This window comes from Capsicum annuum, chromosome 2, assembly GCF_002878395.1.
Source record: "Capsicum annuum cultivar UCD-10X-F1 chromosome 2, UCD10Xv1.1, whole genome shotgun sequence".
In the NCBI taxonomy this organism is placed as follows: Eukaryota; Viridiplantae; Streptophyta; class Magnoliopsida; order Solanales; family Solanaceae; genus Capsicum; species Capsicum annuum.
This window is the reverse complement of record NC_061112.1, coordinates 85337022-85363009: the sequence shown is the minus strand read 5'-3', so window position 1 is coordinate 85363009 and position 25988 is coordinate 85337022. Positions and strand designations below refer to the sequence as shown.

The window sequence follows — 25988 nt, the reverse complement described above, 5'->3', positions numbered from 1 at the left end:
TATTGGTGTCAACCGCGATATGTGTGGCTATCTGTCTGATGTTGGAGAACTTGCTTTAGAACTGGACAATTCTAATATTCTAATTTAACCTTTGACATTCTAACATTGGATGCTACTTCTCCTAGTTGCTGACTTAGTTACCTTAAATTAAAATAAAACTAACTACAATGGAGAATATGTGGATGTAAATATCAAAATTAAACATGACCTTTCTTGTGCTATCCTGTCATTCCACCTGCTTGAGTTCCAAAAATGTACAGAAAGATTTGATTGGTAAAATCAAGCATAATTGTACTGCAAAACTTTTTGTTGAAGAAATTTTCTACTGTTTAAATATGGTTGCACCTTTGGTTCCGCTATACTTGATCATGATTTTGGTGTTTGTCCATTACAATCTCATGTTGTTTTTCTTCTGGGTACAGGTTTAACGGAATCTCTGTTTCTACCCCACAAAGACGTATACATTGAATACGAGCAGGCTTCTCTTAGACAACTTTACAAAGCTAAGGTTCGGCCTCTCTTTCATTTTCGCTTTTTTTCATCCTCTACATTGCAGAAGAAAAATTTAACAAGACACTTCTGAATTACTCCGGAAATAACACTCCAAATATTAACATGTTTGCTTTTCAGTATTTTATTTTGTTATGAGTATCTGTATAAAGTAATGTACATAGATGTACATGGCTGACTCACGTTTTTCTGAAAACTATTGAACAATATTGAACTGCTGGAGGTACATTGTTAGCAGAAAAAGATTATTATTTGTGCCATGAACTTGCAACAAGCTGCTGAACTCGGTGTTTATGAAGCTTCCACTGATAAAATATTATTGTGTTGATTTTACTCATGAACTAGCATGAACACACTCTGGTTACACCTTGCAGATGGAGGAGTTGCGTGCTGAAGGACAGCAATCCTCCGAGTCATCTGGGACAATTGGACGCTCAAAAGGTGCTGCAATGGCATCCTCTCACCAGCAAATTTCTGTTACTGTAGTGACAGAGTTTGTTCGTTGGAATGAAGAAGCAATATCCAGATGCACTCTGTTTTCATCACAGGTATATGTGGCATATGTTTCAGGATGTTGCAGGGAGCTACTTCTTACTCTTTCTTGGAATGCATATACCTCTGAGATGGTTGGGCACAACTTCTTGATTTATAAAATTAGCTTAGGTGGAAGATCCATGAGAATATATATTGCATTGAGCCTGAATGCTTAAGCAAATGCTACAGATTTCATGTGGCTTTTTCTCTTTGACAATGATAGGTGGGTCAGAGACTGGATGCCAGTGGTTGTTTTATTATACTCAGGGGGGGGGGGGGGGGGAGGGGAGACTTTTCTGTCCTCGCAAAATTGCTGTAGAAGTGGGAAGAGATACCTGATATTTGGATAAAATATAATTTTACTAGTATTCCCCTTATAAAAAGCTGAATCAAGGACAGAATTAGTTGTTTATACTTTGTTTCAAGCTTTATTGTTTTTTGGGTTTCAGTCTGACTTATCCATATATTTGGTTAGAAATTGTAGTTCTATATTTGTAAATATTGACATGCTAGCTTTATCTGTATTACTGTGAACTTGATTGATTTTTATGAGCTGATAGCTCTTTGTTTTTTGTTAGAATGAAGCCAATTAATTAACTACAGTTCTAAAGAAGACTAATATGTTTTATCTGTACATGTTCAACAGCACAACTTCTGTACTGTTTTTCTTCAATACTAATGTTATCTTCTCAAAAAGAAACACATATTTCATATTTATTGCTTCTCCTTTGTCAGCAGCCTATTCAGGCAGTTCTCCTGAAAATCTGTATGCTAGTTATTCATAGCAAAAACTAGAAAGTTGATGCCTATTCTTGATGTCCTTTTGAAGCTGTCATACTCTCAATCTGCAAAACGCCATGTGAATACAACATTTTTTCTGAAAAGTTTATCGGTCATGTTAGAGGAATAAATACTTGGATGTTATGTTGTCTTTATCCTGTAGACTGGCGTGATCCTTGTCCTCAGACTTTGATGTTGATCTAAGCTGGTTCATTTCAGACCTACAGAATTGTACCAATTGCTTGTTAATTTGTTTGTACAGCCTGCTGCAATTGCTGCTAACGTAAGGGCCGTTTTTACATGCCTTCTAGACCAAGTAAGCTCATTACCTTTCTATTTCAAAGTTTGTTTCTGCTGGACGTATTTACATTATTTTCATTTGGCATGCAGAGTATGTAATTGAATATGACCTTTTTGAGAGGTTTGGTGTCATTTCATTGTACATAGATATTCTTTTGTTTCTTCTACTTTTCAGAGATTGGAATTTATGTATGAATTATTTTCTACCGAATTACCTTTCATTGGTAATGTGGCATATTCAATGAGGGAGGATAGGTTTACCATTGTTCTCTAACATTTTAACTTTCATTTTTACGCCGCATTGTTAGCTGCCTTAGTCCAACTTTTGCAGGTGAGTATATACATTACTGAAGGTCTTGAAAGAGCCAGAGACAGTCTCACTGAGGCTGCTGCTTTAAGGGAAAGATTTGTACTTCCTAGTGTAAGTCGAAGGGTTGCTGCTGCAGCTGCTTCCGCGGTAATTACTTTAGCATTCATGTGTACGACAGTCTGAAGTTTATGTAGATTTCCATTGTAGATGATTATGCATTCATAGATTAGCTGATTTAAGCGTATTATTTGTGGTATTTAGGCAGAAGCAGCAGCAGCTGCTGGGGAAAGCAGTTTCAGATCTTTCATGGTTTCTGTGCAGCGCTGTGGGAGCAGTGTGGCTATTGTGCAGCAAGTATGTTGGTTTATGCTAGTGGGCTAGTGAAAATCTTTGTTTGATTAGAGATATAACACAATCTGATGTTGTCTCTTTTTTGGTTCACATTGAACTCCTTTTCTTCAGTACTTTGCAAATTCTATATCTCGGCTTTTACTACCTGTGGATGGTGCGCATGCTTCTTCTTGTGAAGAAATGGCTACAGCTATGTCAAGTGCAGAGGGTGCTGCTTATAAGGGGCTTCAGCAGTGCATTGAAACTGTTATGGCAGAGGTCTGATTTGTAACATTCAATGTTGTTTTGCGGTTGTGCTAGTCTTTATGTGGGACTTGGCCTCATTAGTACAATTACAATGGTCACCTTTTATCAGTCTTTTTGAATTTCTAAGATACTATTCCCTTCCCTTTCAGATCAAAGTTTACGTTTGATATTAGGTTACATTTTCTTTGACTGTTCTCAGGTGGAACGCGTGCTGTCAACTGAACAAAAAGTCGCCGATTATCGATCACCTGATGACAGCATTGTCCCTGACCATCGGCCAACGCAAGCTTGTTCAAAGTCTGAACTAATTTAAGCTTTACTCATTCCATGTAGGATAGATAAGCTATAATAAGATAATCTCCGGAAGGATATTAAGCTGCCCATTATTTTGCCGGCTTTGAAGGGGAGCCTTGGAGTAACTGCTAAAGCTGCCATGTGACCAGGAGGTCATGGGTTCAAGCCTTGGAAACAGCCTCTGGCAGAAATGCTAGGTAAGGCTGCGTACAATACACCCTTGTGGTGGGGCCCTTCCCCGGACACCACGCATAGCGGTAGCTTTAGTGCATCGGGCTGCCCCTTTTTTTTTTTTTTTTTTTTTTAACCGGCTTTCAAAATATCGAAGTACACATTCTCAATACGGCAAAAATGCATTGGAGTCCTAAATTTCCAATGCTTAGTATTGGCCTTTGATATATTTCCTTGTCTCTTTTCCTTGTAATTCATCTTAAAACCTTTTTAAGTTTTTCTTTTGTCTGAAGGATATTTCCTGTATTCTTATGCTTTCTTCTTTATTAGAGTTGTCGCATACCTTTCGAGGGTTCTTGAATCTGCATTCACAGCTCTGGAAGGGCTTAACAAACAAGCCTTTCTGACTGAATTGGTATATTCCTGTTCTTGTTTCTGCTTACTCTTATATTCTAGTCTGACCCCTTAATGTTGACAATGTCAGAGTGTTAAGTTATTTTCTTGATATTGCTCCATCTTATTCCACAAGTTACATTGGGTGATCCTTGACCCTATTGGGTAATGCTTTATTTTTTCTTCTATTGGTCTTATTTACATGAACCACGGTGAGTTTAGGTGTTAAAAGAGGGCAGGTATACCTAAAATCAGGTGGATGCAAATTTAGTGACAGATGGGTGCAATGGAAGAGAAGGATCTATATAGGCGATACCTATTGGTTGACGATATGTTTCTTTTACTGTACGTCCTATGCTTTCCAGGATTGGTTTAGCTTTTACGATATTTATACGTTTAAGGAAATATAGAGAACTTCTATTACTTCTTATTTGTATTTGCATAATATTGGCATGAGATGAGTTCAAATGGAGTAACATAGTTAGTGAAGGTTCATATAAACGAGCCCAACTTGTTTGGGGCTGAGGTATAGTTGTTGCTATTGTTATTGGTCTTATTACATGAACATATTGAGATGACCTTAAACATGCCATTACCAGTAATTTTAAAATTCCTTAAAAAAATGGAAGCTCCAAGTGACTTAAGCTACTAAACATGCATTTTAAAGCAGAAGGAGAGAGTTACTCTGTGACGCCATGTTATTGTTTTTTGACTGTTCGGAACATGTTAATATTTAGGCTGTCTACAACTGTTTTACATCTGTGCACTTTGTTGTGTTGCATTTGTCAATTCAGCTGATTACATTATCTGCAATTTTTTCCAGTTTGTAGTTATTACTCTAAGTTCAAAATTTCTTTTACCAATATGGTGTAACTTTTTTCTTCTAATAGGGGAATCGTTTACACAAAGGCTTGCTTAATCATTGGCAAAAGTTCACCTTCAATGCAAGGTACTTCCTTTCGGTAATGCTGTTATTGCTGCTTGTTCAAGTTGTATGAAATTGGAGTCTCAAAAGTTGCATCGTGACTTATAGGATCCATAGTAGGAATAGTTCCCGGCCTATAGTAAGCTAATGCCTATACCTAGTGTCAGTGAGTATAGAAAGCTATCTTCAAGCTGACATTTCTATTGCATAAAGCCAAAAGAGAAATTACTGGTGTTTGTGTCATTTCATCATTATAGAAAATAGAGAAACATAAAGTCTGTTTGGTAGATTGTAAACCAGGTGGGTATCTAGTTGCATGAAGTTTAATAATTGTGATATTTTGCTATTGATGTGAATTGGTGTTTCCTAGATGCCATTATGTTACAAATGGGAGATTGTGGAAAAATGGATAAAGCTGTCATGAGAGGGTTCATAAAGGGTTTCGATGCTGCAGTTGGGGGTGCTGGAACACTTTCGGTTTCTCATTTATTGTTTGCAGATAATTCTTTGGTTTCTTGTGATGCAGATAGTTATTGACTAGATTATTTAGGCCAAGTCCTCACGAGGTTGTGTCTGGCCTAAAAATTAACTTGAGGAAGTGCAAGATCATTCCAGTAGAAGAGGTGGGCGACATTGACTCTCCTACTCAAGTTTTTAATTGCTGGGTTGGGGCCCTTCCTACTACATATCTCGGGTTACTGTTAGGTGCTTCAAACAAGAATGTTACTACAATGTGGAATCCAGTTATCGAAAGGGTTGAGAAAAGATTAGCAGCGTGGCAGAAGAGATATTTGTCAAAAGGTGGAAAAGAGGTACTCATTAAGAGTACTCTCTCGAAAATTCCTACTTATTACATATCTTTGTTTCATGCTCCAGCTTCGATCTTAGGAAAGTTGGAAAAGATCCTGAGAGATTTTCGTTGGGACATGGCGGATGGGATAAAGAAGTTTATTTGGTGAAATGGGAGACTGTCACTTCTCCCAAAATATGGGGAGGGCTGTGCATTAAAGATTTAAAGGTGTTTAACAAAGCTTTGTTGGGTAAGTGGCTTTGGAGGTTTGGGGATGGAGGTGAATGCTTTCTGGTAGTTGATAAATGTAGGGCTATGGAAGGGGAATGGAGAACTAGAGACGTGACTATGCCTTTTGGGTGTGGTTTGTGAAGGGATATCTTGAAGGGATGGGATGATTTCAAAGTAAAGATCTCATTCAAGGTAGGCGATGGGAAGAGAGTAAAATTTTGGGGACAGAGGTTGTGTGAGGACAATTTATTGAAAAATGACTTTTCGAGCCTTTACAGGATTTCAATCCAAAGAGACTTGACAATACAACAAATTAGGGGGCACAAGGTGGAGAGGCCTTTTGGGACATGAGATTTAGGAGGGACTTCCATGACTGGGAGGTGAACGAGTTCCATATATTGTTGGGTTTGCTCCATAAACAAGTCATGACAATAGATAATTCTGATGCTTTGTGGTGGGAGGTTGGGAATAATAGTATGTTCTCAGTCAAGTCAAGTCTTATTATGGGTAACTTTTGGTTAGAGAGGTGGATGTTTTTTGTTGTAACACTATTTGGATTCCTAAGGCACCAAGGAAGGTGTGGTTTTTCAATTGGCTAGCCACTCATGGGGTGATTAAGATGACGGAAAATCTTAGAAAGCGAAAGGTGGGTTGCATTAGTTGGTGTTATATGTGCAAGAAAACGGGTGAGGACGTGGATCATCTTCCTCATTGTGATTTTACCACGAGCTTATGGTGGGATATGTTTAGGTGGTTTGATACTTCATGGGCAATGCCAAGAACCGTGAAAGAATTGATGATTAGTTCGAAGAGCGAGAGAAGGAGGAGAAGACGCAAGGCTTGGAATGTGGTTCCACACTTCCACTCACGTTAATGTGGGTGGTGTCGAGAGAAAGAAATAGGAGAGCTTTTGACGGGGTAGAATCGAGCTTATCCCATTTGAGGAGTAGCCTCCGGTCCCTTATTTTCTTATAGTTCACCCATAGAATTCCAATTTGTATAGGAGATTGGGTGAGTTCGTAGAGAATCATTTATTATTGTAGATTGTTTACTTTTTTGTATACCCCTTGTATACAGCCAACTGTGTGACCATGTTTATGAATGAAAGTAATTTTCCTGATAAAAATAAAGATAAACAGCCAGACACAAGATTACCTTTATCTCCTTCTGTTTTTAGTGACTCATCAACTTATGTACTTATGCTTCAAGGATCATTCTTGGGTTGAGAAAGCAAAACGTTTTGAAAAGCACCGTCATTACTCAACAAAGACAAAAAAACAAACTACTCTATGTCTGAAATTCCAAGAAATTTGGAGTCTATTAGATAAAGCCTTAGTGATCATGTTGTTCTAATTAAGCTCATATTTTGGGGTGTCAAATGTAGCCCAAATACTATTGGCCCTCCCAGAATCTTATGGGTTAGGACGTGTGTTTACTTGTTCAACTTTATACAAGTTTAAGGGCCTACTTGTGCATACCCAAAGTTGATGGGGCATAGATGCCAACTGAGGCCAAGTTAAAGGGCACGTTTATGTATATGCCTAAAATCAAAGTACGAAACTATCTACAGTTCATGCCATGCATGCCATGCACATGACTTGGATTGATAAAAGACCCGTAGATTGCAAGTCAGTTTTCTTATATTCCAGAGTAGATGCGTATATGTGGTCTCTTCTTTGGTACATGACTATCTTCTAAAATCTGTGGATCTCCTATGCAGAAAATGGTCAACTGTTTCAGTTACATATTCAAGTAAAACAGTTTCCAACAAAAGCTTCTACAATCTGAATGGTGTTAAGTGTTTGAAATTCTGGATATATGACCAAATCCTTAAGTCTGACTGGAGAAATTGGGAAGTTGGAAGTAAATATGTTTGTCAAGCGCACTTATCAAAAAATCTGTTAGTCAAAGCTTGTGCAGTTTCATCGCCAAGGAATTAAAAAAAGGGAGGACTTGCACGCATAGGGTTTGATTAAACGTGAGTTTTATATCCTTTTTTGGTACTCCTGAGACTGTATATCAAGATTACCAAGAAACAAGTACTAGCTCCAGGGCGTTCAGTGACGAAGATAGTACAGACTAGAGCGCGGATATATTGTAGGCGTACATCACGAGTTCATATCATGAAGTCTGGTGCTCAAGTGGAGAAGGGTAGAGGGTAGAATCATATAGCTACCGAGTTTGAAGATGAAAATAGCAGATTTCTTGGTCTAACTAGTGAATTATTTTTGTAATCAGTTCTAACTAGTAAATTGTCTGTGGCGTATTCTCTTATTTCTCAAGTGGTAAGCTAGGCCCTAATCCAAGCGGATCATTTACTCTGATTAATCCTTTCTTTTTGCAATGCTAAGTAAATCCCCTGTACACTCCGAAATCTAAAATGACCATCACACGCTCTTTATGCTTTATCGTTTCCTCACATTTAAAGCCATTGTGTATCTGTACATGCATTTAATTGCACAATTCTACATAAACTCAATTTGCTCTACTGCTTTATGACTTGGTCAGTCGCTCCTGATGTTTCTTATCTGTTTGCCTGTCTCTTTCTGAAATAAAAATCATGGCAAAGTAGACACAGGTGATGGAAAGTAAAATGATTTTATGCTTTTTTGTTTCTTATATGTTGTATAATTTCCCTCTTGTCTATTTGTAGTGGAGGATTGCGTTTGAAGCGTGATATTACAGAGTATGGGGAGTTTGTTCGTAGCTTCAATGCTCCTTCTGTTGATGAGAAATTTGAACAGCTGGGCATGTAAGTTAGTTTTTTGAAAAATTGCATACTTTCACAAAATATGATATAATCCTAATTTCCTTGTTTTTCATCTTTTTCCAGCATGGCAAATGTATTTATTGTTGCTCCTGAAAGTCTTTCCACACTCTTTGAGGGAACCCCGAGCATTAGGAAAGATGCACAAAGGTAATTATCATGTTGAAGTAACTTTGTGTACTGTGAATAAACAGACTGCTTTCCTGCAGATTTGATGCAACTCAGGACTCTAGTGGAATCAAAAGTCACAGAGAGAGCCTAAAGGACAAATTGAAAGAATTATCCCTGAACTGAACAGCCACACCCTAGAACTCTAATCAAGAGCTCAGTTAGTAAGAACAAGAGAAGATAGTATTTGACTTTAGAATCATCAACTGAGAATGACAATTGCTAATGATCATGCTTATAAGAATTCTAGCTAGGGGTGGGAAAGTTAGTTACAACTCACTTTCAGACAGCTGGCTCTCATGTGAGCAGCACGTGGCTTCTAACTAACTGACTAACCAACCAACCTTCAGTTATGAAATTATAAGGAATTAACTACACAATTGAATTAACAAATTGATTTAACTCATGCAACAGTTGACCAGGATCATATCAATACTCCCTCCTTGAGATGTTCCTTGTCCTCGAGGATCAAATTGTTGGAATTGCTGAGTGTAAGAACTGTAATTCTGCCTAGTGCTGTCCTCAGGTTGTGTCAAGCCATTGGATCAAAAGCTTCCATTCTACTGGATCATCCTCCTGTCGAGGATCTCCTCAGGATAGAGTAGAACTGGACCAGAACTATTCTGCACCACTGGCAAAAGAACAGAAGCAGGCTAGGACCAATCTTCCTCTTTTTTTTTTTTTTTTTGATAAAGTAACATTTGTATTGATTCCAACAAACTATTTAGGTTATAGTTACAAACTATATCTAGGCTTGGTTCGCAAAACAAAGAAATTCTATAGGGACTCTAAAAACTGCGCCAGTGTCCCTGTATTTGCAACGAACACTCCGAAACACCAAAGATGCAAAAGTTGACTACAATTATGCTTTATCGTTTGGATGGAGTTTTTTTTGTTTTCAAAACCCTCTTGAGTTCCTCTCTTTCCAGATAGTCCACCAAATGCACCAAATGCATCCTGGAATCATTTTCCCGATTTTTTTTGGGGCGTTAGATCCTCCTCTCCTACTCCAGCTAGTTAGCACATCCAGCTAGTTAGCACATCCAGTGTATTGGTGGGCATTGCCCAACTCAATCCAATCTTAGCTAGAAAGATGTCCCACAACTGAGAGGTCGCTCTGCAGAAAAAAGTTGGCTATTTGTTTCTGCATAATCTCCACATGAAAGGCAAATAGAGCATAGCTGTGTTCCCCTTCTTTGCAGTATGTCTTGTGTCAAACAAGCTCTCTTTACCACTGCGCTACTTTGTATGGTATGTTTGCCTTCCATAGTTGTCTCCAGGGTTATGCTGTAATTTCTCCAATGATATGCTGACCTTACTAATAAACTCTTGTTATGTCTCCCAACCAACATAATCTATCGTGATCCAGTCACTCTCCATTGAATTGGTTGAGACTATTTAAAAAAGCAATGAATCTGTCCAGCTCACAATCATTCAAATGTTTTCTCAAAGTGAGGTTCCATCCTTGATTATTCCATACCTCACTAACTTTTGCTCTTTGTTGTTGGTTCAGTGTTTAAACTTCACGATACAACTGCCTTAAAGGGCCATTGCCTAACCAGTTATCTTCCCAAAAAGAGATTCTTTGCTCATTCTCTATCTTATAGTTGATGTTGATGCTGAAAATTTTCCACAAGTTTCTGATGGCCTTCCAAACACTAACCCCATACACAATGCCTACAACTTTGGTTTTCCAGGCATCCTCTTCTCCATATTTTTCTTTAATCACATTCTTCCATATTGCTTGATCTTCATTTGTGTATCTCTAGAGCCATTTCATAAGGAGGCTTTGGTTTTGCTTTCTTTAGTTCCTTATGCCCATCCCTCCTTGTTTCTTGTTGAGTGTTAATATATTCCATTTGACAAGATTTATACCCTTCTTCTCTTTGTTGCCTTGCCATGAGAAGTTGCTTCTCAGTGTGTCCAACCTTTTTTCAACCTGTGGCGGTATTGGAAAGAGTGACATCATGCAGGTGGGGAGTGCATTTAGAACATTGTTAATAAGTCCGCCACCTCATAAAGTACTAACTCTTTCGTCTAGTGAGTTTTTTCTCACATTTTTCAAGCACTCCATTCTAGATGTCAATGGATCTACAATCTGCCCCCAAGGTCATACCAAGATATGTTGTGGGCAGTGTGCCTAGTTCTCCTCCTAGGATATCCACACAAAGCTGAAAGTTTTGAGGTTCATTAACTGGAAACATGAGGCTCTTCCTCCAATTTACATGTAAACCAGAGACCCCTTCAAAGATAGTCGAAAGAACTCTCAAAATCTTTCATTTGCTCAGTCTCAGCATCACAAAGGATGATTGCATCATCTACGTATAACAAATGGGTGATTTCCTGAATGTTCCCTTGTTTGTTACTGACTTTAAAACCTCTGAGCCACAATTGTTCCTGTGAGTCGTGAGCAACATGTTGTTTAGACCCTCCATGACAATCAGGAAAATGAAAGGTGACAGGGGATAACCTTGCTGTAATCCCCTACTTGAAGTGGAAAAGCCTTCCGGTGCACCATTTATCAGAACTAAAGAACTGAAAATTTAATGGTGCTAATATAAAATCAAATCTATTTCACCCATCCTCTTTATCATGTTAAGCGGAAAGCCGTTCAACTGATCAAAAGTTTTTTTTTTGTCTAACTTACATAGAATACCAACTTTACCATGTTTTATTCTTGAGTCCAGACGCTTATGAGCAATCAGGGCAGCATCTATTGTTTGCCTACCCTTGATGAAAGCCATCTGATGTGAGTTCACTAATTTGTGCATTACTGTCTTCAACTTTTTTGTGAGTAGCTTGGATGTGATTTTATATACGCTACTTATCAGGCTGATAGGTCAGTAATCACTCAACTCCCTTGCATCACTTCTTTTGGGAATCAATGCTATGTTTGTGGCATTAAAACTTTTTTCGAAGAACTCCTAATTGTGGAAATTGTGTATTGCCAACATGATATCTCCTTTGATTATGTCCCAGCAGTGAATGTAGAAACCCATATTAAAACTATCTCTTGAACTTTGTCCACAGTACAAAGCTTTCTTCCGAGGGTCTCCGTATCCAATCCTTTTTTTGATCAGATATCATAGGGCCTGCAATCTGGTTGAATTTTGCTCTCCAGTTTTCTGATTCTGAGTAAAGCTGCTCATAAAACTTAATTATTTCTGCTTTGATAACCCTTGGCTCTTTTGTTTCAACTCCTATCACTACTATATGATCAGCATTGTTGTACCCTTGGCTCTTTTGTTTCAACTCCTACCACTACTATATGATCAGCATTGTTGTACCTTTTGTAGGCATTTGGTGATCTGTGGAAAAACTGTGTTTTTGTCCCCTTGTTTCAACCATTGTACTCTTGATCATCTTCGTCTTTAATGTATTTCCTCCCTTATGGACAGTTTTTCAAACTTAGTGTTCAAGGTGGATTTTAATGTAGTTTCACCACTATCTAAACTCCTTAAACTCCTCATTTGCTGTATCTTGTCTAGGTCTAAAATTTGGTTAAGAATGTTAAGTTTTTCCATCCTTAGATTACCATTAGTAACTAGATTCCATTTCCCGAGTGTAGACTTCAATGCCTTCAGTTTCATTGCTAGCTAAGTTACTCAGACTCTTCACTTCTGGTGCCGCAACCGTGTCGACACGACATGGGTGTGGGTGTGGGTGTGGGTTTTGTACCCGATCTGGTCAATCGATTTTGGGTACTTTGACCAAAATTGACTGGACAGTCCGGACGAATTTAAGCAATTTGTAATCAAAACAAAAGTTAAGGTGAAATTGAAGAAAATAGAATACCTTGTATATAAAAATTTCTATTTATTGCTTTTCTTTTCATCTCTTTTCAGTATTTTCTTCTTGTACAATATTTTCTCCTCAAGTTTTCCACAAAATATCTCATATTTATGCTTTATAACTCTATTTTTAGATATTTAAATTATTTTTCACTGAATCCCGCACCCGTATCCATCTCTAGATCCATATCCCCAAATCTTTAAATTGAGATCATGAAGGATCCGACCTAGATTTGTACCCGTATCGGACACCTGCACCTAAGTTTGAACAACTTAGATTGCTAGTATAAAGTCAGGTTTGCCTGCCACTGTGAAAGAGTCCCACCATATCTTCACCTGATCTTTGAAGCCATCCTACTCTCAACCACAACTTTCAAACTTGAAGTAGGATTTTGAGCTGTTCCAATTCTCACATTTCAAAGATAAAGGCCAGTGATCAGAGACAACCTTAGGAAGAATCGATTGATTTATGTTTGTAAATTCCTCATCCCATTGATGGGTGAAAAGGAATCTATCTATTCTTGAAAAAGAATCTTAAGTGCCATCTCTAGCCTATGTGAAGGTTCCACCATTTAGGGGAGGATCCACCAATTTTGAATCTTTAATGAACTTTGACAAATCTACCAATCTTCCTCTTGAGTTGTGAAATATGGAAAGTAGGGTGTAGGCACCAACTCCTACCTTAGCAATGATTTGGAAAGGTTTAAAAAACATAGAAGAGACTTTTGGCAAGATGAGGCGTTAGTGACATTTGTGTATAGCGCTGTAATTTAACATATACCCAATCCCCAACACCATAAGACCTGTCAATCATATTCTTATTAGCATAAGGCTTCATCATGTTTTGAGCTCTAAATAAATGGAACTTCTTGGCTTGGAGACTTCTATCCACCAAGTCAAACTGTGAATCAAAAGGCATATAGGGTAGCAGTGGGGGATGTTTCTAGCCATAAACAACCTCATAAGAGGACATGTTGATAGAGGAATGAGTAGTGGTCTTGTACCACCTTTCAGCAAGAGGTGGGTCCCACTGAGGCCATTCCTTAGGCTATTCATGGGTCATATATCTCAAGTAGCACCCCAAGCACAAGTTAACAACCTCACTTTGCCCATCAGTTTGAGGGTGCTAAGAAGTGGAGGCAAGCAAAGACATCTTCTACAACTTAAACATCTCTTTCTAAAACTTGTTAGTAAACACGCATCTGTATCAGACACTATGGTTTTACGCATACCATGGAGTCCGTACATTTCATGAACACTTGCTATATTGAAAGCAGTGTATGGGTGTTTGAGTGCCAAGAAATGAGCAGCCTTGCTCAACCTGTCAGCAACAACAAAGACAACTTGTTTACCACCTGCTTCAGGGAGACCCTCAGTGAAATTTATATATGTCAGGATAGGACAGGTAAAGGCTATGTGAAATTGAAAAAGAAGAGATATTGGGAATTGTATTGATTGATTATTCCCTCAAGTTCATGGATTAAATAACTGTTACAAATGATGTGAATATGGAAAGAAGATAAGAAAATATTACAAAATCTCTTAATTGTCTGATTCTAGGGATTATACAATATTCTCATATCATACTGATTATACAGAATATTCTTATATCTACACTAATTATACCATATCTAACACTCCCCCTGAAGCTGGACCATACAAGTCATATGCTCCCAGTTTGCCACAAAGATAGTCGGTTCTAGATCCTCGGAGTGATTTTGTGAAAATATCTGCTAATTGATCTTTTGAGTTAGAGAAACTTGTGGCAATGTATCCAGATTCAATATTCTCTCGAATGAAGTGACAATCTATCTCAATGTGCTTTGCTCTTTCATGAAACACGACATTAGAAGCGATGTGCAGTGCAACTTGGTTATCACAAATCAATTTCATTGGTTCAACTCCCATTTTCAATTCTTGGAGAAGTTGTCTCAAACCATATAAGCTCACACGTAGCAAGTGCCATAGCTCGATACTCTGCCTCTGTGCTTGATGTAGCTATGACAACTTGCTTTTTACTTTTCCAAGATATTAGTTTGCTAGGACACAATAACCAGACGTGAACCGCCTGTCAGAAGGAGATCCTGCCCAATCTACGTCAAAATACCCAACATTATGGGCGTGTCCCTTGTCTTCATACAATAAACCTTGCCCTGGAGAGCTTTTGATATATCGCAAGATGTGAATCACTACATTCCCGTGGCTATCATAAGGTGATTGCAAAAATTGGCTAGGATCTTTTACAGACTTTCCCTATCCTGCCCAATCTACGTCAAAATACCCAACATTATGGGCGTGTCCCTTGTCTTCATACAATAAACCTTGCCCTGGAGAGCTTTTGATATATCGCAAGATGTGAATCACTACATTCCCGTGGCTATCATAAGGTGATTGCAAAAATTGGCGAACTACACTTACAACAAATGTCTGGTCGTGTGAGCATAAGGTAATTGAGTTTGCCAACATGTCTCTGATATTTGTCAGGATCTTTTACAGACTTTCCCTTTCCTGGAATAAGCTTAGTATTTGGATCCATAAGAGAGTACACATGTTTGCAATTCAATATACCGGCATCTTCCAAAATGTCTAAGGCATATTTCCTTTGTGTAATATGTTAGAATAAGAATAGGAATAACATATTGAATTCTACTTGGAAAGGGATTGTAATATAGTGTCCTATTAGGAATAGGATTGGAATGTAGTGTCTGTAAATAGGGTCTCAATGTAGTAATTTAGAGACAACAATTCAATAATATTTTTCTCCATTATTTCTTACATGGTATCAAAACAGGTTAGAAATATCAGACAAGATAACTCAGTCACCGTGCGTCAATTCCGATGACTGATTTGGGTCAATTTTTATTTTGTGGGTTGTGTGGAAAATACACCACCACTAAAAGGATCGAAAAGATCAGGCGACAAAAACCCAACGAAAACTGCCGGAAAATTACCCTCAACGCGCCGCCACGCGCCAGTCGAAATGTAGAAATTCTGGTGAGATTTGTGTCACGCGCCGACGCGTGACCCCAACTTCGGTCAATTTTTGAGTTGTTTCTTTTTCTGTTGGGGTCGCCGGTCTAATCTGACTCCGTCCACTTGCTCCTTTTCAGATTCCGACAATTATTTTGAAATTCCGACCGCCGGAACCCTAATTCCGGCGACATCGTTTTTTTTCGGGGATTTTTTTTCCATAAATTCAGATCTGGTTCTTGGGATTTTCAAGTCAAATTCCCAAGATATCTTGTGGGCATGATGTTTTTTGGCTAAAAAAATATTGAAATTGGAAGTTCAAGTCCTATGATTAAATCTGAGCCCTTAATGAGAAGATTAGAAAATCAAACGTCACAGTCCATGAAGAATCGACGAGAGGAAGGTCGATTTGGAAGATCTTGTCCTAGGTGTAGTTATTGTAAAAGGCTTGGACATACTCGTGGCGTATGTTATTCTAGACTTAAGTGTAGTTATTGTAATAGGCTTGGACATACTCGTGGAATATGCTATTCTTTGCCTGGTCGACCAACTAAAAATGCTCATATTGCTCAGTCTAATACCACAGGTGATCAACGGGTGTATTTATTTGACAAGAAACATAATGAGTATCTTCAGTATCAAGCAAGTAAGCATATATTTCTACCGATAGCCTCAACTGCACAATCTCTACCTTTGGATCATGGGTTGTGGACTCAGGTGCTTCTGATCATATTTCTGGTAACAAATCTGATATTGTTTATTCACAATGTCTTCTAGCTATTACTTTAGCTAATGGAATTCGAACAGAGCCAAAAGGAGTTGGACAAGCTAAACCCCTATCTTCTCACTCTAGACTCTGTTCTTTACGTCCCTGGTTGTCCTTTTAATCTTGCATCTGTTAGTCGGTTGACACGTGCCTTTGATTGTAGTATAACTTTTTTTGATGATTCTTTTCTAATGTAGGACCACAAAACGGGACAGACAATTGGCATAGGACATGAATCACAAGGCCTTTACCATCTTACCGCGTCAAATTCCTTCACAGCATGCTTCGCTACAGATCCTCCCAACCTTATTCACACATCTTAGTTTATCCAAGCCACAAAAGATGGTGCCTAGTTTGTCTAGTCTATCCACATTAGATTGTGAGTCGTGTCAACTTGGGAAACACACCCGTGCTACATTTTCACGTAGTATTGAGAGTCGCTTAGAATCTATTTTCTCATTAGTTCATTCCGATATTTGGGGTCCTAGTAGAGTCAGTTCACTGTTAGGATTTCGTTACTTCGTTACTTTCATCGGTGATTTTTCAAGATGTACTTGGGTTTACTTAATGAAAGATCATTCCGAGTTATTCTCTATATTCAAAAGTTTTTGTGCTGAAATGCAAAATCAATTTGGTGTTTCTATTCGTGTTTTTCGTGGGGATAATGCCTTAAAATACTTATCCTCCTAGTTTCAGGAGTTTATGACTCATCAAGGAATCATTCACCAAACATTATGTCTATACACCCTTCAGCAGAACGGTATAGCAGAAAGAAAAAATAGGCATCTCATTAACACTGCTCGCACTCTCATGTTCCACTACGTTTTGGGGCGATGCGGTCCTCACATCTTGCTATCGTATTAACAGAATGCCATCATCTTCAATGCGATGCGGTCCTCACATCTTGCTATCGTATTAACAGAATGCCATCATCTTCAATCCAGAATAAGGTTCCCCATTCCATACTATTTCCTCAGTCACATCTTTACTATATCCCCCCTCGTGTTTTTGAGAGCACATGTTTTGTTCATAACTTAGCCCCAGGAAAAGATAAATTAGTATCTTCCTTGGTTACTCTCGAGTTCAAAAAGGGTATCGATGCTATTCACTTGATCAGGGTCGCTACCTTATGTTCGCTGATGTCGCCTTCTTTGAATCTCAATCTACATCTTTTGATCATCTTAATATCTCTGAGGTTTTACTCATACCTCCAGTCTTACCCACACCAATCTTTGAGAAATCTATGGTTACTTCTCCATCTCTAGCTACAGTGCCACCACTTTTGACTTATCACCGGCGCCCACGTCCAGTATCAGTTCCAGATGATTCATGTCTTGCGCCTAACGCTTTTCCTACTGCGAACCTGCCTTTTCCTAGTCAATCGATTGCACTTCAAAAAGGTATAAGATCCTCTCGTAATGCTAACCCACATTATACTTTCTTGAGTTATCATCGTTTGTCATCACCCCATTATGCTTTTGTATCATTTTTGTCCTCTATTTCCATTCCTAAGACTATAGTTGAAGCCCTTTCCCATTCAGGATGGAAACAAGCTATGATTGATGAGATGTCTGCTTTACATACGAGTGGTACTTGGGAGCTTGTTTCCCTTCTTGTAGGTAACTCTACTGTTGGTTGTCGTTGGGTTTATACAGTCAAAGTTGGTCCAGATGGTTAGGTTAATCGGCTGAAGGCTCGCCTTGTTGCCAAAGGATATACACTGATATTTGGGTTTGATTATAGTGACACTTTCTCTTCCGTGGCTAAAATAGCATCAATCCGTTTTTTTCGCTCTATGGCTGCCGTTCGTCATTGGCCTCTTTATTAGTTGGACATTAAGAATGCTTTTCTGCATGGTGATCTTGAGGAGAAGTTTATATGGAGCAATCACCTAGTTTTGTTGCTCAGGGGGAGTCTAGTAGCCTTGTATGTCGATTGCTCAAGTCACTCTATGGTTTGAAACAATCCCCTCGAGCCTGGTTCGGAAAGTTTAGCACAATTATTCAGGAGTTTGGCATGATTCGTAGTGTAGCTGATCATTCAGTGTTTTATCGCCATTCTTAACCAAATCTGTGTATTTATTTGGTGGTTTATGTTGACGATATTGTTATTACCGGCAATGATCAAGATGGTATCACTAACTTCAAGCAACATCTCTTTCAGCATTTTCAGACTAAAAACCTTGGCTGATTGAAATACTTTCTAGGGATTGAGGTTGCTTAGTCCAGCTCATGTATTGTTATTTCTCAACGCAAGTATGCTTTAGACATTATTGAGGAAATAGGAATGATGGGATGTCGACCTATTGACACTCCTATGGATCCAAATGCTAAACTTCTGCCAGGACAGGGGAGCCACTCAGTGATCCTAGAAGGTATAGGCGGTTGGTTGGAAAGTTGAATTATCTCACAGTGATTAGACCTGACATTTCTTTTCCTGTGAGTGTTGTAAGTCAGTTTATGACTTCCCCTGATAGTCATTGGGATGCAGTTGTTTGGATTTTGCGATATATAAAGTCATCTCCAGGTAAAGGACTACTCTTCGAGGATTGAGACCATGAGCATATCATTGGATATACAGATGCTGATTGGGCAGGATCACCCTCTGATAGACGTTCTATATCTGGATATTGTGTTTTAATAGGAGGTAATTTGGTATCCTGGAAGAGTAAGAAATAGAGTGTGGTTGTTCGATCTAGTGCCGAAGCAGAGTATCGAGCAATGGTTGTAGCAACTTGCGAGCTGGTTTGGATCAAGCTCTGGCTGAGAGAATTAAAATTTGGAGAAATTGATAAGATGGAACTTGTGTATGATAATCAGATAGCCCTTTATATTGCATCTAATCCAGTGTTCCATGAGAGGACCAAGCACATAGAGATTGATTGCCACTTTGTCAGAGAAAAGATACTCTCGGGAGATATTTTTACAAAATTTATGAAGTCAAGTGATCAACTTGCTGACATCTTCACCAAGTCCCTCACCAGTCCTCGTATTAATTACATTTGTGACAAGTTTGGTACATATGACTTGTATGCACCAGCTTAAGGGAGAGTGTTAGAATAAGAATAGGAATAACATATTGAATTCTATTTGGAAAGGGATTGTAATGTAGTGTCCTATTAGGAATAGGATTGGAATGTAGTGTCTATAAATATAGTCTCAATGTAATAATTTAGAGACAACAATTCAATAATATTTTTCTCCATTATTTCTCACATAATAGCAATACCATCGCTAGATTGTGCCACTTCAATGCCTAGAGAGTATTTCAGCTTGCCCAAATCCTTAGTCTGAAAGTGACTTGAGAGGTGTTGTTTGAGTTGAGCAGTATCTTCATGATCATCTCCCATGATAACAATATCATCAACATAAACAATTAAAAAGATACGTTTGCCATGAGAGGAATGCCTATAGAATACGGAGTGATCAGCTTCTGTTCGGATCATTCCATATTGTTAGACAACAGCTCGAAAACGACCAAACCGTGCTCTGGGAGTCTGTTTGAGACCATAAAGGGATCTATGAAGTCTACAAACTAGTCCAGACTCCCCCTTAGCAAGAAAAAACCCTGGTGGTTGCTCCATAAATACCTTTTCAGCAAGGTCCCCGTTAAGGAAAGCATTTTTGATGTCCAATTGAAAAAGGGCAGCAAGGTCCCCATGAAGGAAAGCATTTTTGATGTTCAACTGAAAAAGGGGCTAGTGATTCATTGCTGCCACAGAGATGAGAAGACGAGCAAAAACCATCTTAGCAACTGGTGAGAACATATCTCCATAATTGATGCCATAAATCTGAGTGTATCCCTTGGCAACCAATCTCGTTTTGAGACGATCAACAACTCCACCAGAACCTACCTTAACTGTGAATTCCCAACGACAACTAACTGTGGTTTTTCCTTTAGGTAAAGGAACAAGCTCCCTAAGTATCATTATCATGCAAAGCAGTCATCTCCTCAATCATAGCCTGACACCAACCTGGATGAACTAGTGTTTTTGCGACAGTTTTGGGAACTCTGACTGTTGATAAGCTAGTAATGAAGGCATAATAAGAAGGTGATAGATGATGATGACTTAAATAAGCATAAATGGGAGTTTTATTGGTAGTAGTTCTAGTACCTTTGTGAAGAGCAATGGGGCGATCACCTTATAAGTGCTCGACCGAAGCAGGAGACATCGTTGAAGCAGGTAATGAACCTCTAGGAGTGCTTTGTGTACCTGTATCAATGTTAGAAATACTAATTGGATTAGCAAGCTCAGAAGGAGGTTGAGGTCGTCGGGAATAGACCTTAAGAGATGGAGGTGGAGGTGGAGTTGGGGCTAGAATAGTTGGTATTGGAAGGACTGATATTGCCTTCTATTTTGCTGTATTAGGAGAAAAATACGGTGAAGTCTTGAAAAAGGTAACATCTGCTGAGATAAAGTATTTATTGGTAAAGGGATCAAAGCATTTGTAACTTTTTTATATTCGAGAATGCCCGAGGATACATTTGAAAGCCTTGTGCTGAAGTTTTATCTTTTTCGGGGGTAAGGTTATGAACAAAAAAGGTGCTACCAAACACTCGTGGAGGAAGGGGAAACAAAGTTTGGTCCAGATAGAGGACCGAATACCGAATGTGGACTCTTGTACTGCAAAACAGATGAAGACATACGATTAATTAGATAACAAGCAGTAATAACATCATTACCCCAAAAATGTAAAGAGATGTTATTATGAATGAGCAGTGTCCGAGTTGTTTCTATTAGATGTCTGTTCTTTCGCTTAGAAACTCCATTTTATTGAGGAGTATGTGCCCAAGAAGGCAAGTGCAATATGCCTTGGGATGACATAAAAGAAGAGAGATAAGTAGAGAAATATTCTCGGGCATAATCATTGATTAACTTCTTAATAGAAATACCAAATTGATTGCGAATTTCAGCACAAAATTTCTGAAAGATAGAGAATAACTCAAATTTATTTTTCATTAAAAATAACCATGTGCACAGAGAATAGTCATCAATAAAAGTCACAAAATAATGAAAGCCTAAGGAAGAACTGATATGACTTGGAATCCATGTATCTGAATGAATAATTTCAAACATAGAGGTGGCCCTGTTATTGACATGCTTTGGTAAAGAGGCACGAGTATGCTTCCCAAGTTGACACGACTCACATTCTAACAAAGATAAACTGGACAAACTAGGAACCATTTTCTGTAGTTTCAAGAGACTCGAATGACTCAATTGACTATGGAGCAACTCAGAGAAAACAACGAAAGTGAAAGAAACATGTCTTGGGCTGGATAGCAGGTATAATCCTTGGGACTCATATCCTTTTCCAATCACCTGTCCCGTAGCAGACGAACAGAATCATCAATAAAGGTTACAACACATTTTTGGTTTTTGGTTAATTTGCTAATGGAAATAAGATTATATGGACATTCAGGTGCAAAAAGGACTGATTTTAAAGGTATGGAAGGCAGAGGGTGAGCTGTACCTATCTCCTTTACAAAAGTCTTTGATTCATTAGCCAAAGTAACAGTAGAGGGGGGAAAAGGAGTAGTAAGAGTAGAAAAAGTATTTTTTGTTGCAAAAAGGACTAATTGTAAAGGTATGGAAAGCAGAGGGTGAGCTGTACCAATCTCCTTTACAATAGTCTTTGATCCATTAGCCAAAGTAACGGTAGAGGGGGAAGGAGTAGTAAGAGTAGAAAAAGTATTTTTGTTACCAGAAATATGGTCAAAAGCACTGAAATCAAGAATCCGTTGTTCCTGAGATGAAGACTCTGCGACATTAGCAAAGGAGTTATCATGTTGTACTGTGCAAGCAATTGATGAAGTTGATGATTGTTGCCTTGATGCTTGGTACTGAAGGTAGTCATTGTAGTCTGCTCCCGTTAAAGTGATAGATTGAAATAATCCATCCCTGACATCAGGTGTAGGCAGAATACCATCTCCGTTATGAGCCACATTTGCTGTGTGTCGAGGACGCTCATTATAGAAGAAGCCGACATTCCTCTCTTACATGTCCTTCCTTATAACAATGAGTGCACTGCATATTGTTCCTCCATTTTCCTTTTCTGTATCCACTTTGAAAATTATTAGTTTGGACAGCCATGATAGATGCATCATAGGAATTTACCTTGGGAGGTGCAGATGTAATGCGTAGTAATCTTGCAAATACTTCTTCCAAGGTAGGAACAAATGGGCTAGAAAGAATTTGTTCACGAACTGAGGTTAGGTCTGCTTGCAATCCAACCAAAGCCAAGACCATAAAGAATCTGTGTCTTTTGTGTCTCCTGATCATCCAATTTGTCAGTATAAGGCACAAGAGAATCAAATTTATCCTTTTAAGGATTCTACCTGACCCAAGTAACTCGCCATATCCTGTTGTAGATGAACAATAACTGACACAACTTTGTAGATGAGTTGTATTTCATTTGTATACAAAGTTTTGGCTTTGTTCCACACTTTGCAACAAGTCTTACAAGACTGAAACAAATTTAACAACTTCGGATCAAGTGAATTTCACAGAAGACTACACAATTGAGCATCTATTTTAATCCAAGCAGGTCTATTAGCTTGCCCAATACTACTACTGTTTTTGAGCAAGGGATCTTCAAACTCGTGACCTGTAAACCACAATTCTACAGAGGCTGCCCAAGAGGTGTAATTACCACTACCATCTAACTTTACTGTGGTTATTGCAAGTGTTGTTGTAGAGGAAACGTTTGACTTAACAATCTGATTTTCAGTTTGGTTTTTCACCCATTTTTTTATTTCTTTTGGACGAATAAGAAAGACGTACAAAGATCCAGAGAAAGAGACAGAAACGGAATTTATACAGAAAATAAATAACCTGGAGAAAGAGAGAGGTGAGACTCAACAGTGTTCTAATATGGTTGATTTAGCAACCAGCTGATCAATCCCTTCTTTTTTTCTTGTTTTCAGTTTCTGTTGCTGAAAACTGAACATTCAGAGGGGGCTAGAATCCCAGGCTCTGGAACCCCAGGCTTTGATACCATGTGTGTTGCAAAATGAATTTGCAACAGGTGAAAATGCTATGGAACAGTGAAGACTAAAGGAAAAACTAAAAGAAAAATGCTTGTAGGCTAAGAAAAAGAGAAGTTAAATTAAGCTAAAGGAATTTTTCATTCATGTCCTTTCCTGAAACATTTAGTACTATTAATAGGCCTTGGCCAAGCACCATCTCTGACACATAGTACTAATTACAACTGAGCCACTTAGGGATTAAAAAGAAATACATAACAAACCAAGAGGACTAAACTGTAAACTCCCTTTCTACTTCTAACTAACTTCTTCAGCCGTTGAGAATTGCAACATTTCTTCCTCCATAAAATTTTCCTTGTCCTCAAGGAAAAAATATTGGAAACCTTGTTTTCATTCTGGCAAAATCTTCCCAGGTTGCTTGTTCTGGTAGCATATCCTTCCATCGAATCAGGAGAGGAGTTGAGATACTGCCTTGTTGCCTCTCTTTATCATCCTCCTTTCCAGTATCTTAGCAGGCTCACTACAGTAAGGGCTAGCAATATCCACTATAGGAGGGTGGTTGATAGAGTCAGGGATCACATAACAAGGTTTAAGCTGGGAAACATGGAATGTAGAATGTATTGCCATCTGTTCAGGCAGTGACAATTTGTAAGCAACTTTTCCCACCTGCTGTAGCACCTGATATGGCCCATAATACTTTGTCGAGAGTTTGTTGAAAGCCTGGTTAGACAAGGAAACCTGTCTATAAGGTTGAATTTTTAGATACACCCAATCACCTTCTTGAAACTGCCTGTCACTCTTGTGCTTGTTGGCTATATCAGTCATTCTCTATTGTGCTCTAGCAAGATGAAACCTCAGCAGCTGGATTTTGAACTCCCTAGTGATCAACCTCCTATCCACTTCTTCATCTACAGCTTCACCGGGCATATAAGGTAAGTGTAGAGGGGGTTGTTGTCCATATAGAGCCTCATATGGACTAGTCTGGATAGCTGAATGGAAGGTGGGTATTGTACCACCATTCTACCAGAGGTAAGTACATATATCAGCACAAAAACACCTCACCTCAGGTAAGTCTCAAGAGTCCTATTAACCACTTCCTCTATCTTGGGTGAGACCTTTATCATGAATAACTGAGCTCCATTATCAACAAATTTATCTAATTTCTTGGACTCAACTGTCTTGGTCTTTTCCCTGATACCTGTCAAAGTGCATTCCCTGCCTTGATATTGGAACTTCATAGTAAGAGTCTGAAAGTTCATGAATAAGTCACCTAGGGGTTTGAGCCATTGCACCCCCAAAATGATGTCACATGAACCTAAGGGAATGAGAAGGAAGTTGTTCTCAAAAGAGGTACCCCCATCAGCCAGTTGAACCTCTTACATGCCTCCACTGTTTGCCTAATCCCTCCATCAGCCACATTGATCAGCTGTGGCCTAACAGTCTAACTTACAATGCCCCATTTCTTGACTAACTCTTCTTCCATGAAATTTTGTGTGTGTGCTACCTGGATCAATGAGGATGTTGAGTGGACCATGATCACAATAGCTTGTCACCCTCATGGTTTGGTAACCAGTTACTCCTTGGAGAGCTTGCAATGATATTTCACAAACCTCCTTTTCTGCTTCTAATTCCTCCCCTGGTTCAGGTTCTGGGTCCTTGCAATCATCTACCACCACTACCTCATAAGCTTCATCAACCTCCAATAGATGGAGCCTGTTGGATGCCACACAATTGTGACCAGGTAAGAACTTAACTTTTCATCACAGAAAAAGCATAAGCCCTTCTGCCTCTTCTCACTTATTTCAGGCTGAGTCAACCTCCTACTTCTCTCTCTATTGAAACTGACAGTTGGTTCCTTCTTTGACCCCATAATTCTGGCAGGAGCAACACTATAACCCCCTTTTTGAAATGAACCCCCACCGCTAGTCATGTGATTCCTTGATACTCTTTTTTGAGCTTGCAACTGGGATTCAATGTTTCTAGCCAATTGATATGCCTGAGGTAGTGTGAATGGCCTATGACTTCACAGCAAAGCAAACCCAATCTCTGGTTTCAAACCAGTGATGAACGCACTGATGGCATGTTCAGGTAAAATAGTTAATCTAGCCATAATCCTATTGAATTCTTTCATATATTCCTTCACAGTACCATGTTACTTTACCAACTTAAACTCTGCCATGGGATCCTCGTATTCACCCCTAAATCTGTCCATTAACGCATATATATACTCCTCCCAGGTTGGAAATGGAAGGTGTAGCCTACTCTTAAGATAAGACAGGTGCCATTCTATGGCTATGTCATCAAAATGCAGAGCAACTACTCGAACCTTCTGCACTATAGGGGTGTCATCATATGCAAAGAACTGGTCGGCCTTAAACATCTAGGTTCGAAGGTTAGTACCATCAAAGTGAGGGAACTCTACCTTAGTTAGACGAGTCATGGATCCGTTATGGTGGCTAGATGAAGGTATATTTGTGGCATGATGAAATCCTCCTCCTCCTTGACCTGTGGAAGGTATTTGGCCTGTGATAGTGAAAAATGGTTGACCTCTGCTGTAACCTTGTTGCCGGTAGTGTTCACCTGCTGGAGTTTGGAATTGTTAGGAATTTTGAGCACCATACTGATAGCTAATAGCCAGCTGGAGATTGAAACCCTGGTGGATTCCCCGTAGAGACAGAGGTAGCACATATCATGGGGTTGCCAGAGG

The 25988-nt window shown here is 38.9% G+C and overlaps 1 protein-coding gene across 6 annotated transcripts in view; it reads left to right on the top strand.

Annotated features, from left to right (window-relative positions):
- The window catches only part of LOC107858661 (exocyst complex component SEC10b), a 58213-nt gene that overhangs the window by 19948 nt on the left and 12277 nt on the right, over window positions 1–25988 (top strand). For 5 of the 6 annotated variants that reach the window (XR_007052020.1, XR_007052019.1, XM_047406391.1 and 2 more), the window contains exons 14-24: window positions 423–508; window positions 885–1058; window positions 2087–2140; window positions 2456–2581; window positions 2696–2788; window positions 2897–3043; window positions 3231–3328; window positions 3827–3911; window positions 4780–4838; window positions 8489–8587; window positions 8669–8752. Coding sequence is in view for 3 of the 6 variants with exons in the window: in XM_047406391.1 (XP_047262347.1) it covers window positions 423–508; window positions 885–1058; window positions 2087–2140; window positions 2456–2581; window positions 2696–2788; window positions 2897–3043; window positions 3231–3328; window positions 3827–3911; window positions 4780–4838; window positions 8489–8587; window positions 8669–8752 (1105 nt within the window). In the remaining 3 variants the exon portion in view is untranslated. Of the gene's footprint in view, window positions 1–422; window positions 509–884; window positions 1059–2086; window positions 2141–2455; window positions 2582–2695; window positions 2789–2896; window positions 3044–3230; window positions 3329–3826; window positions 3912–4779; window positions 4839–8488; window positions 8588–8668; window positions 8753–25988 lie in introns of those variants that run through there. The other variant, XR_007052021.1, reaches the window with a different exon arrangement.